Source organism: Chionomys nivalis, chromosome 19 (genome assembly GCF_950005125.1).
Source record: "Chionomys nivalis chromosome 19, mChiNiv1.1, whole genome shotgun sequence".
In the NCBI taxonomy this organism is placed as follows: Eukaryota; Metazoa; Chordata; class Mammalia; order Rodentia; family Cricetidae; genus Chionomys; species Chionomys nivalis.
The window spans coordinates 62,198,859-62,214,957 of record NC_080104.1 but is presented as its reverse complement, the minus strand read 5'-3'; the positions used below and the strand labels follow the sequence as shown (position 1 = coordinate 62,214,957).

The 16,099-nt window shown below is 55.3% G+C and overlaps 1 protein-coding gene across 2 annotated transcripts; it reads right to left on the bottom strand.

Moving 5' to 3' along the window:
• Nucleotides 1-225: 225 nt before the first annotated feature.
• On the bottom strand, nucleotides 226-14,229 carry Abhd16a (abhydrolase domain containing 16A, phospholipase). Of its 2 annotated transcripts, none has more exons than XM_057794687.1 (20): nucleotides 14,013-14,229; nucleotides 13,076-13,132; nucleotides 12,404-12,470; nucleotides 11,932-12,018; nucleotides 9,011-9,096; nucleotides 7,196-7,269; nucleotides 6,940-7,062; nucleotides 5,013-5,127; nucleotides 4,805-4,906; nucleotides 2,643-2,706; nucleotides 2,484-2,533; nucleotides 2,107-2,230; nucleotides 1,747-1,914; nucleotides 1,596-1,659; nucleotides 1,353-1,409; nucleotides 1,139-1,201; nucleotides 961-1,037; nucleotides 783-881; nucleotides 653-699; nucleotides 226-547 (listed from the first exon to the last, which is right to left on the bottom strand). In XM_057794687.1, exons 1-20 carry the CDS (start codon nucleotides 14,142-14,144, stop codon nucleotides 464-466), a joined length of 1,740 nt encoding a protein of 579 aa, XP_057650670.1. In that variant the 5' UTR covers nucleotides 14,145-14,229; the 3' UTR covers nucleotides 226-463. The 2 variants fall into 2 exon arrangements, with proteins under 2 accessions (XP_057650670.1, XP_057650671.1); XM_057794688.1 differs by having other exon boundaries at nucleotides 1,810-1,914; nucleotides 14,013-14,228.
• Nucleotides 14,230-16,099: the final 1,870 nt, after the last annotated feature.

Here is a 16,099-nt window from a genome sequence, read left to right as displayed (position 1 = left end):
CAGGCCAGGGCAAGGCCTGGGGAGGCCATGAGAGCTGGGGCGCTCTACGCGTACACCGGGCACAGTGCTGAAATGGTCTGCATTGGACTGGAAGGCTGTGGCAGAGACAGAGCTAAACTGGCCCGAGTGGAGTTTCCCAAAGTCTCACCCTCTGGGGCTTCTGCTCCCCCTACCCTAGCCACTAGTTGCCTGGACATCTGGAAGAAAACCTCACAATCAGCCAGATAGTAGAAAAAATACCTTTTTATTAATTATTAGGAATAAATCATTCATTTAATGCAGGGTGTGTGCTGGGGAGCGCTAGTGCGTCCATGTGGATGAGGGGAACGTGCAAGAGGACAGTGGTCAGAGGGGCAGCCCCCACTGCCCAGACTATAAACAGCAACATCAATAGAGAGAATCACAAAACGTCCCCTCACGTCTCCTCCCATCTCGTCCTTCCAGAAGAGTCTAAATGTGGTCCCTAGAGGTGCCAGGGCATCTGGAAGTGCTGGGCTGGGAGTGGGGTGCAGTGCGTGGCTTCAAAGTTGTGCAGATGCTTCCGGGCCTGGAGAAAGGCAGAGTGGGTGGATGTGAGCACCTTCCCGAGCCCATGCCTCAGCCCTGCATGAGCCCCCTCCACAGGACCTTCCCCTCACCCCCCCCAGCTCACCAGAAACAGCGCCAGCTGCCTCCGCCCATCTGCACTCATGTCCTCCCCTGCAGAGAAGAGGCCCTCAAATCTGCTGTCTGGGATCCAGGATCCGTCCCCCTCTTCACACCCCACCACGGGTCCTCCTTACCCACACTCCAGGGGAAGTCGGGCCCATGCTCTGCCTGGTAGGAGCGGAGCACTGACAGACACCAGTCCTCCTCCACCTCCCACCGACTGTAAACGGAAGCTGCCCAGGGAGAAAGAAGAGCATCCATCAACAAGCCTCCTCACCAGGCCCTGCCGCCCGCCCACCTCAGGTGCCTCACCTTCCTCCATCTGGGTCGAGGCCTCCAACCACTGCTTCACAGCTCGGAGCCCCTCCTCCACCATCACTTGAGGGTACCTGGGGGGGGCAGGATGGGATGGAACCACTGCACTGCTCAGCCCTCACCCCACTCCTTCCCTGTGCTGCTGTCGCCCGCGCTGCACACCCCCAGCTCTCACCGGAACTGCAGGAGCTTCAGCAGGAGGTCATTGCCTCTGTTGGACATGATGTCCTCAGGAACCCTGGGGGCAGCCAGAGATACCCTGGTTAGGGGGGTTGGGCAGGGAGTGTCTACAGACCTGGGCACATGGTAGGCACAGGTGGAAGGAGCCCAGGCATTCACGTGGTGTGTGTGTGTGTGCGCGCGCACACGTGTGGAGCCCGGGCACTCACGTGGTGGTGATGATCTCATCCTTGGTTCTGCGGATCAGCAGCACAGGGCCCTGGAACCTTCGGAACAGAGCAGCAGGAAGGAGAGCTCAGAGAGAGCCAGGCCACCACTGGAGGCAGGAGGGTGCAGGCTCAGACTGGCCCTGGGGAAGCCCCCTGTGGAGCCAGGCTTAACCTTTCATTGCCAAATTGTGAGTGAGCAGACTCAGGGTCTCACAGGGCCTGGGGAAGGGTGGCCGCTCTCACCTACACAGCTGTTCCGAGTTGTTGAGGTTGAGGTGCTGCCTCACAGTCCTGGTCACCAGGACTCCTGGGGGGACATGATGAGGGGGGGCAGAGATGAAGACCTTGTCTAACCTGAAGGTCCACCCCCCACCCCCTGTCCACTGAACAGGACCTAGCCTGAAGACCCCAGTGCTGGCCACTCCTCTCCCAGAACAAGCAGGGGAGCTGCACTCACTCCAGCTGTCGGGCATGACCTTCAGGGCCAAGGGCACCAAATCATCAAAGGAGGCGTCCAGGATAACAGCACTGATGTCTGGGTAGGACATGGCTGCCCACGTGGCTAGCAGAACAAGAAGGGGGGTGGTGGCTCAGAAGTGCAAGCAGGCACCTTTCCTTTAGGTCCCTCTTATCCACTTCAACCTCTTTCTCTGGAAGCCGCTTCCCCCTTTGGGAGCTACCAGTGCCTGTGCCCACATCTCCTAGGCAGGGACAAGAATCTGTGTCGGGTGGGACGAGCAGGGGTGGCAGGTACCAGTGAAGCCTCCGATGGACCAGGCGTAGATGACAATATCCTGGGGCTGGAAGCCCAGGCGGTGGATGGCAAACTGAACTACCACATCCATGGCATTGGCCTCATTTTGTGGGAATGGTACCCCCTGCAGGAAGATGGGCAGAAGCAGGGCGGGGTCAGCCAGAGGATAGCTCACCTAGTGTGGACCCTTCTCGCAGCCACCCTGTAACACAGAGACAATGGGGCCCACTGTGCCCCTCTGCCTGTCGGCGTCCCCAGCACCCAGGTCACACGTGGAAGGCCCTGCAGAAACAGGCACCAGTTTCCTTTCTCCCATGGCTGAGCAGAGGAAGACACGCATGACTGTGGGAAAGGACGGGTTCCGGACAGGGTCTCACCGTGCTTCCAGCAAAGCCGGGGTGATTCCAGCCCAAGACGGAGTAGCCAGCTGTAACACAGGGAGGAGGTGAGGTTGTGTGACCCTGTGGGGCAGGGCATGCGGGCAAGCATGAAGAAGCCACCGCGGTGCCGGGGAGGAACACGAACCAAGGGCCTACCTTCTAGGGGTGTGGAGACACAGCCCACCTCGTAGAACCCCGCATTTCCCTCACAGCAGATCACCTGGGGAAGAAGAGGAGGAGGGCTGGGAGGGTACTGGGGTGGGCAGTCTGTGCAGCAGGGCCTCAGGAGACCATCTGACCATCCAGGCTGAGCTCAGGCCACCAGGGAGGCCTCTAACAGGACGGGATGAGGGGGATTGGGGACAGCTGGGGGTGGACCCAGAGCCCATGCCCTAGGGCCTATGATTCTCCGAGGTGAACAGACAGCTTTTCTGCTCGCTGCGCCCCGTGGTGCCCAAGCTGAAGCTCAGAGATAGTGACAGCCAGAACGAGAGCCCAAGCCTTGGACTCCTGCAGTCTTTCCAGGCCAGGGCTACCTTAAGGACACAGAACACTGGGGCCTGGCCACCCAGGTCAGGTTCCAGCACTGCTCACAAGCTGCGAGGCTGGCAGCCACTCTGCGGACGAGTCCATCACCCACAGAGTGAACTCACACAGTCCCATCTCACAGGCTGTGAGCATGTGGCAAACGATTTTTGTTTTTCAAGACAGGTTTCGGGCTGGAGAGATGGCTCAGAGGTTAAGAGCATTGCCTGCTCTTCCAAAGGTCCTGAGTTCAATTCCCAGCAACCACATGGTGGCTCACAACCATCTGTAATGGGGTCTGGTGCCCTCTTCTGGCCTGCAGGCATACACACAGACAGAATATTGTATACATAATAAATAAATATTAAAAAAAAAAAAAAAAGACAGGTTTCTCTGAAACAGTCCTGGCTGTCCTGGAACTAGCTCTTGCAGACCAGGCTGGCCTCAAATTCAGAGATCCGCCTGCCTCTGCCTCCCAAGTGCTGGGATTAAAGACGTGTGCCACCTTTCTGTTTTCCTGAGGCAGAATCTTGCTAGGTAGTTCAGGCTGGCCTGGAACTCAAAACTCTGCCTGACCTCCTGGGCGCTGAGATCCAGCCTGCGCCAACACCCAGCTACTGTCTGTTGTTGCGGGGCCTCGGGGTCTTCTGTGTCCTGGACAGGCCTTGAACTCAGTGTGTGGCAGATCCTCTGCCTCCTCAGTGCTGGGTGACAAGGTCGCCATGCCAGGCTTTGTGTGTGCTTCCTGCATCTCGAGCTTAGACGGTCCTTTCCTCTGTCCGTTTCTGGTGCTGGTGACTGAACTCGGGAGGGGGGGATTGCGCACACTACAGTGCTGCGTCCCTATGAGGTTCTAATCTGTGAACTTTTTTTTTTTTTTTTTTGGTTTTTCAAGACAGGGTTTCTGTGATTTTGGAGCCTGTCCTGGAACTAGCTCTTGTAGACCAGGCTGGTCTCGAACTCACAGAGATCCGCCTGCCTCTGCCTCCCAAGTGCTGGGATTAAAGGCGTGCGCCACCACCGCCCAGCTAATCTGTGAATTTTTACTTCTTTTTTGAGACACAGGCTGGCTGTAACTCACCGTGTAGCCAAGGATGAGACCTTAAACTTGTGTGTGTGCATGCGTGAGTGCTCGTGTGCATACTCGTGTGTGCGCACACGTGTGTGCACTACAGCTCTGCCGTCGTTCCGCCTGTGCTGTTTGTGGCTACACCGCACATGCTCTACACGCGCTCTGGCGATCAGAACTCAGGTCCTCGCGCTTGCACGGCAAACTTCAGCCACTAAACCATCAACACAGCCCTGGCCTTGAGCCCCAGATCCCCTTGTCTCCACTCCTGAGTGCTGGGGTTGCAGCCATGCACCCCCATTCTCAGCGTACATGGGACTGAGCATGAAAGCTAAGCAAGTGCCAACTGAGAAACCCCAACTCCATGTCCTCCTCCTGCTCCTCTCTGAGCTACCTATGGAGGGGTCCTGGGGGGAGCTGGAAGACGGCATTATTCTTTTTCCTTTTTTTTTTTTTTTTTTCTGAGACAAGAGTTTGTGTTTCCCTGGCTGCCCTGGAATTCCCTCTGCAGACCAGGCTGGTCTTGAACCCAAAGACCCACCTGCCTCTGTCCTCCGAGGCTGGGATAAAGTCGTGCACCACCACCGCCCAGTAGTTTTGTTTTTTGTTTTGTTTTGGATGACATTATTCTTAACTGTGGTTCCACAGCAAAGGCTCTGTGGCACTGGGGGCCCTAGACTCTACTGCCCCCTACCACCCCCTTTTGCTCCCTGCCCCTTCTCACCAACTTCTGCCCCTGGGGCTCAGCTGTCCCCCGCCGGTCCACAAACATGGTGTCAATCTCATTACCATCGCAGGCGAGCAATTTTGCCCGGCGCCCATTACACTGAGCAAGGGAGATGCAAAAAACAGGTCATGAGGGCAGGAGCGCATCCCTAGGCGGGCGGGAGCGCATCCCTAGGAGGGCAGGGCGAGCAGCCACAGAGTCTCACCTCTTCCACCAGGCGGGCCTGGCCCTGCAGCAGCACAGGCATGAGCGCCTTCTGGAGCAGGTACACAGAGCCTGGGTACAGCATCCGGCGCCCCAGCGTATGTGCCACCAGGTAGCTGTGGAGACACGGGTAGTGAGGCCAGGCCAGCAAGGCCCAGGGACTGATCTCAGTACCTGCAGTCGAACTCCAGGGCATGCTAACCTTGCCCACTGTCAGCCCTTGATGAAACCGTGCAAGCCCGGTGTTTCCCAACCTTTTCTATAAGATGTCCATTTTAGGGTTTTAGGAATGCAGACCATACATAGCTTAGTGGCAGAGGGCTTGCCTAGCACGTGTGAGCCCCTGCATTTGGGTCCCAGCTATGAAAACACCAAAAACATTTTCTATTGTGGCCCAGTACGATACAAATGCACAGATGCCCCCAGACTTATGTCAGGTTATGTCCTGAAAAAACCATCGTAAGTTGGAAATAACAGAGGCCTCAAGAGCACTTGGCCCCCACAGCCGACTGAACACGACAGAGGAGCCATCCACACCAGTGGAAAGCACTCCCGGCTGAGGAGGGCTGTGACTCAGGCCCTGTGTGGCACCACAGACCACGCTGCCCATTGCTAGGCAGGGAACGAATCCAAAACTCAAAAGCTAAACTATAGCAAACTGGGGACTGCTTGGATATGACCCCGAGAGTTTTACGAGACAATTTCTAGGTACAACACATAAGTACAGTTCTCAAATAAAATTCTGTTAATGCATAAAAACACCTTATTAAAGGTTCTCAAGGGCCAGCAAGATGGCTCACTGGGTAGAGGGATTTGCTAACAGGCATTCAATGCTCGGGTCCCACACGGTAGGAGAGCCCCACACATACATACATGAACATATTTCAAAGTTTTAGTCCTCAAGTAGGACCGGGTGACTGCTGCTCAGTGGTGGAGCACTGGCCTAGTGTGGTCCTACCCCGGCACCACTCAAAACAAGTGGCGGCTTGTGGTTCACCACACTGACCTCCAGACTCCTGACCTCCAGACTCACAGAGCCAGGCACAGCAACACACCTGTGTTCCCAGCCCTCGGGAGGACCAGGGACTCAGGACCAGCCTGGGCCACCTGGGGGACACTCCTGTCAGAGCAGATACCTGGCTGTTATGTTCACGGTGACAATACCTGCCACACAGGAGCTGCCCAAGGAGCAGTATCCCTACCACGTGTGTGGACTCCCGCGGTAGGTAAGATGCGGTGGGCATGTAGCCACTTCTGGCTAAACCGAGCGCATCACTGCGCCACCTTGCCAACATCCCCTCAGAAATTTTTCTCAGGTCAGGTTTCAACAGCCAGAGAAGTCCACCCCCTTCCTCGGCATCCTAGAGCCTGGGGCTCACTCCCAACACCTCCTGCCCTGTGAGACTGAGCACTGTGTGTGTGTGTGTGTGTGTGTGTGTGTGTGTGTGTGTGTGTGTGTGTGTGTGAGTCTGCCACAGCCGGTCTGGAACCGCCAGTTCCCACCACACCACTGAGCCCTCTGGCTTTGCTCTGCCCACAGGCAGGCAGGGAAAGTGGCTGCCATTCCCAGTATTACCAGTTCATCTAACAATTCCTGTGAGGTCGGCATTCAGATGAAAAAACTGAGGCACAGTGGGGCCAAGATGGGGAGTCGAGCAGCAGGGCCAGGACAACTGTACAGTGGCGCCCTAGAGCCTGTCCAGAACAGCAAGGGGTCTTGTCTTCACTGAGGGGCCTGCTGCTCCTCCAGCTGCTCGGAGCTTTGCATCAGCAGACCTGCAGCATCCTGGTTCTCCAAGTGCTCCCCAAAGAAGCCTGGGCCTCACAGAGCCCCCCCCATGAGACGACACACAGCACAAGGCCCCAAAGTCACAGTCCAGGGACCCTGCCTACATCCCCTCCCCCAGCTGCCTCCCCCCACTTCCTACCTGGTAATCTGGCATGGCAGCTTCTTGACCCTGTTGAGGAATGTGTCTGCTGTTCCCCGGTGCAGAGGCTCTGGGCGGAGCAGGGCCACGCCCCTGCGGGAATGGCCACCTCGGGACCCCTTGCTGAGGAAGGGAACAAGGAAGAGAACAGGGTGAGGAAGAGCAGGCTAGACCGAAGATGTCCGGGAGATGCGGGAGGGATAGGACGGGGTCGCGAGGCAGGGCCAGGGGAAGAGCTGAATAACTGGAGCCTCACCGGCTGCTGGGCTCCTCCCAGTGGAAGTCAACCGGCCAGCTCCTGAAGTCGAAGTTATAGTTGGCCAGCTGCCTCTGCGGGGGGCACAGAAAGGAGAAGAACGGACAAGTGAGAGCTCAAGGGAGGCCCTGCTGTCACCCTCGACACTCTTAGCGGGCAGGGAGAGCGAGCGGAGGTTAGGACCTTCTCACTTCTATGACCACGATACTGGGAGCAGGCAGCTGCCTCCCCGGCCAGCTTATCGTCCATCTCTACAACTTGAACCCTGCTCCTGAAAATCTAAGGCTGGGTTGCTTGCTTAGCATGCATGATGCCCTGGGTTCAATTCCCAAAGCCACCCAAACACTGAAAAAGCCAGGAACAACAGCATTGTGTCTACAATCCCAACATTCCGAAGCTGGGGGCCACCTGGGGATGTACAGGGAGTTTAAAGCTAGGCTGGGACGTGGAGTGAGGTTCTATTTCATGGTAGCATATGTTGTGACCTCACCCAGGAGGCAAGAGGATCACTGGAAATACCAGGGCAGCCTGGGATACATAGCATGACCCTGTCTTCAAAAAAAACCAAACCGCCGGGCGGTGGTGGCGCACGCCTTTAATCCCAGCACTTGGGAGGCAGAGGCAGGTGGATCTCTGTGAGTTCGAGACCAGCCTGGTCTACAAGAGCTAGTTCCAGGACAGGCTCCAAAACCACAGAGAAACCCTGTCTCGAAAAAAAAAAAAAAAACAAAAACAAAAACAAAAACAAAAAACCACCACAGAAATATCTAAGGCTGACCCACCCTAAGGGTGATGCTTCTGTGCAAAGATGGGGATGAGGGCTGCTGGCTGCCGAGTCATCCTCCCTACCTGGTCTACAGAGCAAGCTGTAGCACAGACGGGGTAACAGAGAAGCTGTGTCTTGGGAAACTCCTCCAGACAAATAAACTGATGGTCCCACGGCTGAGAGGACAGTCACACCCACAGTGGGCTCCCCCATGCGCACAGCCACCTCACTTCCCAGCCATGGTGTCCAGAGGTCGGCACTACCTCTGCCTGTGTCCCCTACTGCACTAGGCCACGCGCTGTGGGCAGTGGGGCTGCGTCTTCATAATCCACTGTCCTCCCCCATACCCAGAGCTCCATGGTCTCTATTTTGAGGATTATTTTTTATTTTTGCCACAAAAATGATTTTGACATTTTCAAAAATAACTTGACTAAGAAAGAGCAATGGGAAAAATGTACAAAAATGTAAATGAGAAAACAGGACGAGCAAAGCGCATCCCAGCCAGGCTTGGCCGGACTCCTCGCACCCTCACACAGGTCACGAGCCTCTTGGTCTTACTCCTCCAGGCTGGAGTAATGACCTCATTGTACGTCTGAGGAAAGAGAGGCCAAGAGGCAGACGGCTGGAAAGGGCGTGTGCAGCATGCCTGACCCCTCTGCAGCAGGAAGTCGTTTTATGAGGCCCCAGAGCCCATCTCAAAGACAGTCACTCCAGTAACAGCAGGCCTGGCACAGCTTAAAAGACGCAGTGCCCTGTGGGCACGGGAGTGCACACACCTGCCCAATTCGGTCTATCCCAAAGCCAGTGTGGTGCTCAAGGCACACAGTGAGGTATACACAGAACTGAGCCGCTGGGACAGAGGGCTCCTCTTCTCGGGGACACTGCAGACGTCTATGCTGAGACAATTCTCGAGCGTGGAAGTGGAGAGGGAGCGGAATGTTCTAGCCGACTATCCATGAGACGCTCAGACAGTGCATGGCAGTGTGCGGTAGAGACCCAGCGGAAGGTGGTGCCTGGAGCTTGGGGAGGCGGGGCAGCACGACCCTCACCTTGTTTTCTGCAGACTGGTTCCGATGTGTGGCTTCCAAGATGGTGATGAACTGCCGGTACTGGGGGTTGGTCCAGCGACCGATGCCTGGACAGAGAGGACAGAAAACGTATTAGGTGAAGTGGGAAGCCAGATATCAAGGAATTAAGAGATGAATTGGAAATGGGCAAGGAGGCCCTAGAACCAGAAGGAATCAAGGGCCTCTCACGTGCGGACACAGCTGCAGGAGTCTTCTCCCGAGAGTCTCATTATTTTATACTGTGTGTGCGTGTGTTTGAGTGCGGGCATGCGAGTGCCACAGCGGGAATGCGCAGACCCGGGGACAGCGTCAGGACTCTGTTCCCACTGTGGGATCTGGGGACTGAACTCAAGTCGCCAGGTTTGTGCAGCCAGAGCTTTTACCCGCCACACCATTTCACCAGCCCTTCTGTTTGTCTGTTTTGCTTTGCTTTCTCTTCTGAGACATGGTCACACTGTGTAGCTCTAGCTGGCCTGGAACTCATTATGCCGTAAGTTCTGGCTGAGAGACCCACTAGCTTTGACTCTCCCACGTCCTGAGATTCCCGGCATCCATCAGCACACCGGACACTTCAGTTCATTTCTTTTGTTTTGTTTTGGAAACAGGGTTTACTCTGTGCCCAGGCGGCCTGCAATTCAGTACACAGGCCAGGATGACCTAGAGCTCTCAGCTACTCTCCTGCCTCAGCCTCCCAGACGCTGGGGCCTGGCGGTTTTTGTCTTTGTAAACCAGCAAGTCTCTCCCTAGCAGAGCTATCAAAGCCCTGCAACCTGACTACTCCTGTGCCAACCCTGTTCCTTTCTGTCCTCCCAGGGGTCCCCAGCTTGCTTTCTGCTGGCTCCTAGACCCCTGCCCACGGTGCCAAGGCCTTGCTCACAACTACTTCCCCACCCTCATTCCCTGCGTCTGCCCCCTTGACCCTTCCTGCCTCTCAGGGGCCCCTTTTCACTCGCTCCTGGCCCATCCTTGTCCCCTCCAATTCCTGGAGCTTCTGCTGGCTTCCTTTCTCTTTCCGAAGCAGCTGGCCTCAGTGGTGATGCCTCTCCTCACTCCTGTAAGGAGGAGGCCTGAGTTCTACATTTTCCCCGTGTGCAAGTGACCATCCTACCCACGGAGACAGGCAGGCAGGCAGGCACAGCTCCTGTCCTGAGGTGGGGGAGGCGGGGAAAAGACAACAAACCAGCCAATGGGAGACTGCCAGAGGGCAAGCGCTGGAGGAAAGCAAAACTGGGCTCCACGTCCAGTTTCTCTTTTTTTGGGGGGGGATTTTTCGAGACAGGGTTTCTCCGTAGCTTTTGGTTCCTGTCCTGGAACTAGCTCTTGTAGACCAGGCTGGCCTCGAACTCACAGAGATCCGCCTGCCTCTGCCTCCCGAGTGCTGGGATTAAAGGCGTGCGCCACCACCGCCCGGCTCACATCCAGTTTCTCAACAGGACATGAGAAAAGGAAGCCAGCTGAGAACAGTTCGGGTGGAGTGCCATTTATGCCAAGATAAGTAAATGCAGCCGGGTGTGGTGGGGTACACCTAGAATCCTGGGCTATCCACAGACAACACACAGCTTTATTGTTGGTTGTTTGTTTTCTGAGACAGGGTTTCCCTGTGTACCCCTGGCTGTCCTTGACTCAGAGATCCGCCTGCCTCTGCCTCCCAAGTGCTGGGATTAGGGGCATGCGCCACCACTGCCCGGCAGAATTTAGCTAAAAATACAAATAAGAGCTGGAGAGATGGCTCGGGGGCGAAAGCTCCTGTTGCTCCTCCAGAGGACACAGGTTGCCCCCAGCACCTGTTACATCAGGTGGCTCACAAAGGCCAATACCTCCAGTTCCCGGCTATCTGACGCCTGCTGGCCTCCAAGAGAATCCGCACACGTGATACACAAAGGCAAATCAGGCCCACATGCCCACATTGATAAAAAGTGCATAAACAAATCCTTTTTTAAAAATGCAAAGTATAGCCGGGCGATGGTGGCGCACGCCTTTAATCCCAGCACTCGGGAGGCAGAGGCAGGAGGATCTCTGTGAGTTCGAGACCAGCCTGGTCTACAGAGCTAGTTCCAGGACAGTCTCCAAAGCCACAGAGAAACCCTGTCTCGAAAAACCAAAAAAAAAAAAAAAAAAAAGCAAAGTATTAGCTAGAAAGATGGCTCAGCAGTGAAGAGCACACACTGCTCTCCCAGACGGCCCAAATTTGGTTTCGAGCACCCACATCAGGTGGCTACAACCAACCGCCTGGGACTCCAGCTCCAGGGTCACCTGACTCCTTTGGCCTCTTCAGGCACCTGCACTCATGCACACAGAGCTACATAAGACACACAGACACACAGAGGCACAATTTTAAAAATGAGTAAAAAATACAAAAACCAAAAAAAAAAAAAAAAAAAATACAAAAACCAAACCAGAGCCATCTCCCACCAGGCATCTCCGCAGCCTGTACTGCCTTTGGCAGACTTTGAGAGGACCACACGTGTGTGTCTTCTGGGTCTCATCACACATGCATGTGTTCTGACCTTATTCACTGACTGAGGTAGAACTGAGGTAGGAAACCCCCCATGCAGCCCGGGCTGGCCCAGGTAGCATAGGCTGGCCGGGAACTCATCAATCTCCCGCCTCACTCTGACCCAAGCGCTGGGATTAGAGGGGGCAGCTCATGCTTTTCCTGAGCCTTGTGTAAGTGGAAACTTAATGCCGTCCACCTGACGGCATATCTGTGATTGCACAGCATCTGCATGTGTGGCTGCACCACCAGGTAGCTCTGTGCATCCTGACGTCCGCAGCCCTGGTGCGGCTCCAGCTGAGGATGGTTTAGGTGGTGTACGCTGTACTCTCGTTCGCATATACTGCTTATCACATGTGGGATGTATGATGTGAGCCTCAGCTATTCCCTGCGGGTCCTCTGCACCCACCTCGGAGGCAGGCCACCCCTGCCAGCAGAAGCAGCAATGTCCCGGCATAGTGAGAAAACGGCACCACTTTGGATAAACTCAAGTAACCTGGGAGGAAAAGAGACAACATGAGGCGCCCACCAGCCTCTCAGCAACCCTCCCAGTGTGCCCACAGCTCTATCCGAAATCCTCTCTCTGGGTAAACCATGCTCTTGGAGCAGCGGTTCTCAACTGGGGGCTGCGAACCCCTTGGCAAACCTGTCTCCAAAAATATTTACGTGATGCGTCATAACGGTAGCAGAATTAGTTATGAAGTAGCAACAAAAATGTTATAGTTGGGGGGTCACCACACATGAGGAACTGTATTAAAGGGTCACGAGGTTAGGAAGGTTGAGAACCACTGACTCGGGGAAAAGACTCCTGGCGGAAGAGGAAGTCCTGCCAGCGACCTGCCCGCTTCCTCCCCGCAGCCTCTGAGAGTAAGCACACTGACCTTTCCTGTATAAGTAGAAGAAGGCGAAGGGAGAGGAGTAATAAGAGATGGACCAGAAGACGGAAGCCTGCAGCAGAGACGGAGACAGGCAATCAACACGCCAGTGCGCACGCTGTCCTGCCTCCCAGGCCTGGGCTCTCAGGGGATCCTGGAGCCACACACTCAACTGCTCTGCTCCCGACATCATGCGCACAGTAGGGTCACAAACATCTGTTGCCAGGTCGTGCGTCAGAGCACAAGGGAGGCTGACACAGTTTCGTCACACTGGAGACACTGGCCTCTCTGTCTACTCAGTTAATCAAGCCTTCGTAGTTGGCCCCACTCAAGACAGCCCTAGGCTCTGTCCCCGAGAAATACGAAAACGTCACCATAGGAACGCTGCCAGAGGGAGCAGCTGCTTCTGCAGCCAAAGAGGTTAGTTGCCAGGAGGACAGGTCACTGGGGACTGCAGGCTCAGAGACCTGCACAGGATCCCAAGGGTGAGTGTGTCATTCTCAGGGCGCAACCGGCTCCAACAGAGGGAGTCCCCGAGAGGGAGTGCCAACTGTATGCACTAGGGGTGGGCTGGTGTGTATGTGTTAGTGAGTTCTTCTGCACAGAGCTCAGAGTACCCTCACCTACTAGGCTGGGCCTGACAAGACCCACCGAGTCGCAGATGTGGAACTGACTTACCAGCGCCAGGACGCTGTCAGCATGCTTCTCCAGGGCACGGGGCTGATAATAGGTATCCTGCCCAAACAGATGGCCTGTTAGGGACCCTGCCAGCTAGCAAGCCTTCCTCCCACCCAAAAGCCCTAACGTCCTAGCGTGTACCACCTGGCTCCAGCCTCCCTGGCCACTTCTCCTGGGACACTCCTGCCCTCTCTACTGACCCTGAGTCTGACTTCTCACCTCTGACCCTGACTGGGAAGCAAAAGTGAAAGCAGCATTTGGGAGATCGGCTTTTTTTTTTCCTCCAAAACCAGGATATAAACATGATTGTGTATATGCGGGAAGAGGGTTGGGAGTAGATATGAAAGACTCCATGACGATTCTGGGAGGGAAGGAATAGCATTTGACAACAGGGGAGAATGTGACGAGGTGTGGGCACTTTGGAAGGACTCCTCCTAAACACAATCTGCAGCCAATGAAAAGGGAAGAGAAGATTCGCAGGGCAGGCTACCACCACCTGCGGCTGTCGCGAACGCGACGACCCTGGTCTTCAGGCTAGGCTTGTGGGTTCGTGCTGCAGAAGTGGATAGATACATGACATGGAGAAGTCATTTTCAAACTGAAAAGTCAGGTTGGAGAGAAAGTCTGTAACAGAGCCTAGGGGAGGAAGACTTCGGGAGGAGACGGGCAGAAGCCGACTCCGGACTCAACTGGGACCAGCCACAAACCGGGGGACGCGGAGGGGGAAGCGGGCGCAAGCGCTGAGAGCGAGCGACAGAGGCGGCGGCCGGCCCGGCGTGACTGCGAGCGGGGAAGCGCCCACAGGCGGACTGCGCGACCGCCGACCGCCGCTTGACAAGCGGCCTCCCCCGCCGCCGACAGTGGACGCGTCCGGGCAGCGAGGGGCCGGCGCGGCGGGGACCGTACCATGTCCTCAGCCGGGGGGGACGCGACTCACCCAGGAGCTGGAGGAGGGGGCGGGGACGGCGGTGGGCGTCTCGGGGACGCTGGACGCGGCCCGATCCGTGTCTCTCTCCCGGTAGATCTTGTAGAGCCGGGGGCCGAGGACGCAGCTCAGCAGCTTCGCCATGGCCCGGTTCGGGCCGCTGTGCCTCGGCCTCAGGTCCCCGCCGGCCCCGCCCTCGGCCTCCGAGGCCCTGCCTGCGTGTGTGTGCGTGACGTCAGCACGTACCGGCTCTTCCCCGTGGCCGGGTCCGGCCTGGCGTTCTCGCCGCGAGAGGAGGGTTCCGCGCAGTCGGACCTAAGGTGCTGAGCGGTGCAGGAATTGGTCAGAAGCATTCTGGACGTCGAGGATTAAAAAAAAAAAATCCCGGCGTGATTAAATCTTTTCTTTTTTTCCTCCTAACCCTTAATGTCAGCATGCTCTGGAACGATCGCTGGCTGAAAGTAGGAGCATTTGACAAGAACTTCAAGAAGAGTCTAGCTATGGGTCTCTGAGTTCCAAGCCACCCTGGTCTACGTAGAGAGTTCCAGGTCAATCTATAGAGAGAGACCCTGTCTCAAAGTGCTAGGATTAGTCGCATGTTTCACCATGTTCAAATTTTAAAATTATGTTGGTGTGTGTGTGTGTGCGCCCTAGAGTCTTGGATTAATGGCACCCGCAAAGGAGATTTCAAGGCAGCCCAGTATGGACTCTACCCTGTGGCTGTTAGTGGTTGGCCTTGTGCAGATGTGTGATGAAAAGGAGCAGGTAGCTCTCTTCTTTGGCTTCTGCATCAGTTCCTGCCTCCAGGTTTCTGCCCTGCTTGGGTTCCTGTCCTGACTCCCTTTGATGATGAGCTATGATGTGGAAGTGTAAGCCAAATAAACCCTTGCCTCCCCAAGTTGCTTTGGTCACGTTGTTTCATCACGCATTGTTAACCCTCTCTAAGACACTTTGTTAGGGCTCCCCCCCCTTGTTTTGTTTGTTTTTGAGACAGGGTCTCACTATGTAGAGCTGGCTGTCCTGGACCAGGCTGGCCTCTGACTCATTAGAGATCTGCCTGCCTCTGCCTCTCGAGTGCTGGGATTCAAGGTGCACACTGCCGTACCCGGCTTAGTTAGGGTTTCTACTGCTGTCGTGAAGCACCATGACCAGAAGTAGCTTGAGGAAAGGGTTTCTTTCATCTTCCACATCACAGTCCATCACTGAAGGAAGAAATTCAAGAAACAAGCCAGGTGGTGGCGAGCATGCTTAATCCCAGCACTCAGGAGGCAGAGGCAGGCGGATCTCTGTGAGTTCAAGGCCATCCTGGTCTACAGAGCTAGTTCCAGGACAGCCAGAACTATACAGAGAAACTCTGTCTCAAAAAAAAAGAAAAAAAAATCATTCTTTCCACAGGGCCCTAAGGTGTAATGTTGACGATAAAAGCTAGCCAGGGATGGGGGGGGGTGCAGGAGGCGGGGACGAGAGGAGTGGAGGGAGGGGAATGTAAAATAAAAATGAATGAATAAATAGCAAAATAAAACAAAAAAATAGCCAGCGCATTACATGTGAAAGTCAGAGGACAATTCTGGGGAGTCCGTTCTCTCTGTCCTCCGTGCGGCTCCTGTGGATGGAGCTCAGGCTGTTAGGCTCCTTGGCAAAGGCCTTTTATCCATTGAGCCAACCCACCAGCCCATAAATTAATGGCTGGGGATATCCCTCGGTGACAAAGAATTTGCCCTATATTTGAAATGAGTAACTAGCTGCTCATAATGACACATACCATATCACCCCACCTCATTCCTTGGGAGGTGGAAGGAGAGGATCAAGAAGTCAAGGTCATCCCTAACTGCACAACCCGGACAGCCTGAAACCCTGGCTAGAAACAAAACAGCAACAGCAGATTAACTAAATATAAGCAGTTAGTTGTGTATGGTGTGCTCATGAGTCTAGGTCATGAATAATCCAGGCCCCTGCTGTGCTTCTCCTTGAGGAACAGCTAAAGACACTCCTGAGGTTCTGGAGTGGCCGATGGAGTGCTAGGTAACCACAGGAAAGTCATTTGAGATCACTGATGGAGCACGGTCTGGACGAACAGTTCTGTGTTGGGTTCCAAGGAG

Bases quoted from the DNA above. Each gene is read 5' to 3' on its own strand.
- Abhd16a (XM_057794687.1), bottom strand. From the start codon at position 14,144: ATGGCGAAGCTGCTGAGCTGCGTCCTCGGCCCCCGGCTCTACAAGATC. The intron at 7,063-7,195 runs GTGAGGCTCCAG...TCCCTTCCTCAG, and splicing joins TGGGAGGAGCCCAGCAGCCG to CAAGGGGTCCCGAGGTGGCC. The intron at 1,202-1,352 runs GTGAGTGCCCGG...GGCTGCCCCCAG, and splicing joins GATGAGATCATCACCACCAC to GGTTCCTGAGGACATCATGT.